Below are 1,021 nucleotides of genomic sequence, written 5' to 3' on the forward strand. Positions count from 1 at the left end.
TGCCCCGAGAGAGTGTGCGAAATAATAGGGTAATTGTTATGCTACGGCACGGTAGGCGGAGGATCTGAGCTTCGTGTCTTCGATAAGACACGGCTCTGGGCATACTTAACGAACTTAACTTTCCGCGATCGTATGGGCATCTAGTTTTCAACGGTACGCGATACCGGATAATAACGTGGAAAGTGTAATAAAAATCCGCTGTCTCACCCGACAGGGACGGCATTCTCGTAATACTTCTTATGCGTCGCGTAAGAGATTATAAAAAAATTGTAATTTTATCTTTTTTATAAACCATTCGGTCCAAATAAGATTGAATCGTTAATAATGAGAAGTTAAAATATATATTCGCAGTTTTCCATTTATCTGAATCGGTTAACTTTAACTTCTATTTTAAATTCGTGAAAATTAATTTTTTTTTAATCGTCAGAAATCAAAACTAACGGTCACTTTTTCTGGACACTCCAATTCTTCATCCGTCGCAGTTGATGCTGATGTTAATTGAACGAATTTATCGTATGGGCATAATATCGCGCAACCGGGGATGCTTTTTTCTATTATTTTTGGTGGAATGCCTAAATAATATAGCACCTGTAAGTATTAATTGTTATGCGTTAGTGACAAGTATTATTCGTATTATCACACGTGTGTTACTAGCAGATGAAATTAGACACTTACTTTGACAAAAAAAACGCCATTCTTTTCATGCAATTCTATGATAACACTGCTCGTGTATTTTGGAGGACGGGAATCGAATATATTTAAAGCATGCAACATTGCGCTCACGTTCAGATCGTGTGCAGAAAAAAGATTGATCTTCCTCATTCTTTTCTATGATAACACTGCTCGTGTATTTTGGAGGACGGGAATCGAATATATTTAAAGCATGCAACATTGCGCTCACGTTCAGATCGTTCAGATCGATCCATATCGTTGCGTAATAATACACCTGCAAAAATATGAATATTTGAATATTTTATAAAAATACATAGATACGTAAGATATATAATAATAATAATAATAA

The 1,021-nt window shown here is 35.6% G+C and overlaps 1 protein-coding gene across 1 annotated transcript in view; it reads right to left on the minus strand.

The window, feature by feature from the left end:
- Nucleotides 1–423: 423 nt before the first annotated feature.
- Nucleotides 424–1,021, minus strand: part of LOC115243183 (venom acid phosphatase Acph-1-like) — a 10,928-nt gene continuing 10,330 nt past the window's right edge. The window contains exons 8-9 of the mRNA XM_029819965.1: nucleotides 676–821; nucleotides 424–588 (exon numbers count right to left, since the gene is read on the minus strand). Coding sequence (XP_029675825.1) covers nucleotides 424–588; nucleotides 676–821 — 311 coding nt within the window. The remainder of the gene's footprint in view (nucleotides 589–675; nucleotides 822–1,021) is intronic.

Source organism: Formica exsecta, unplaced genomic scaffold, assembly GCF_003651465.1.
Source record: "Formica exsecta isolate Colony F162 unplaced genomic scaffold, ASM365146v1 scaffold696, whole genome shotgun sequence".
NCBI classification, from domain to species: Eukaryota; Metazoa; Arthropoda; class Insecta; order Hymenoptera; family Formicidae; genus Formica; species Formica exsecta.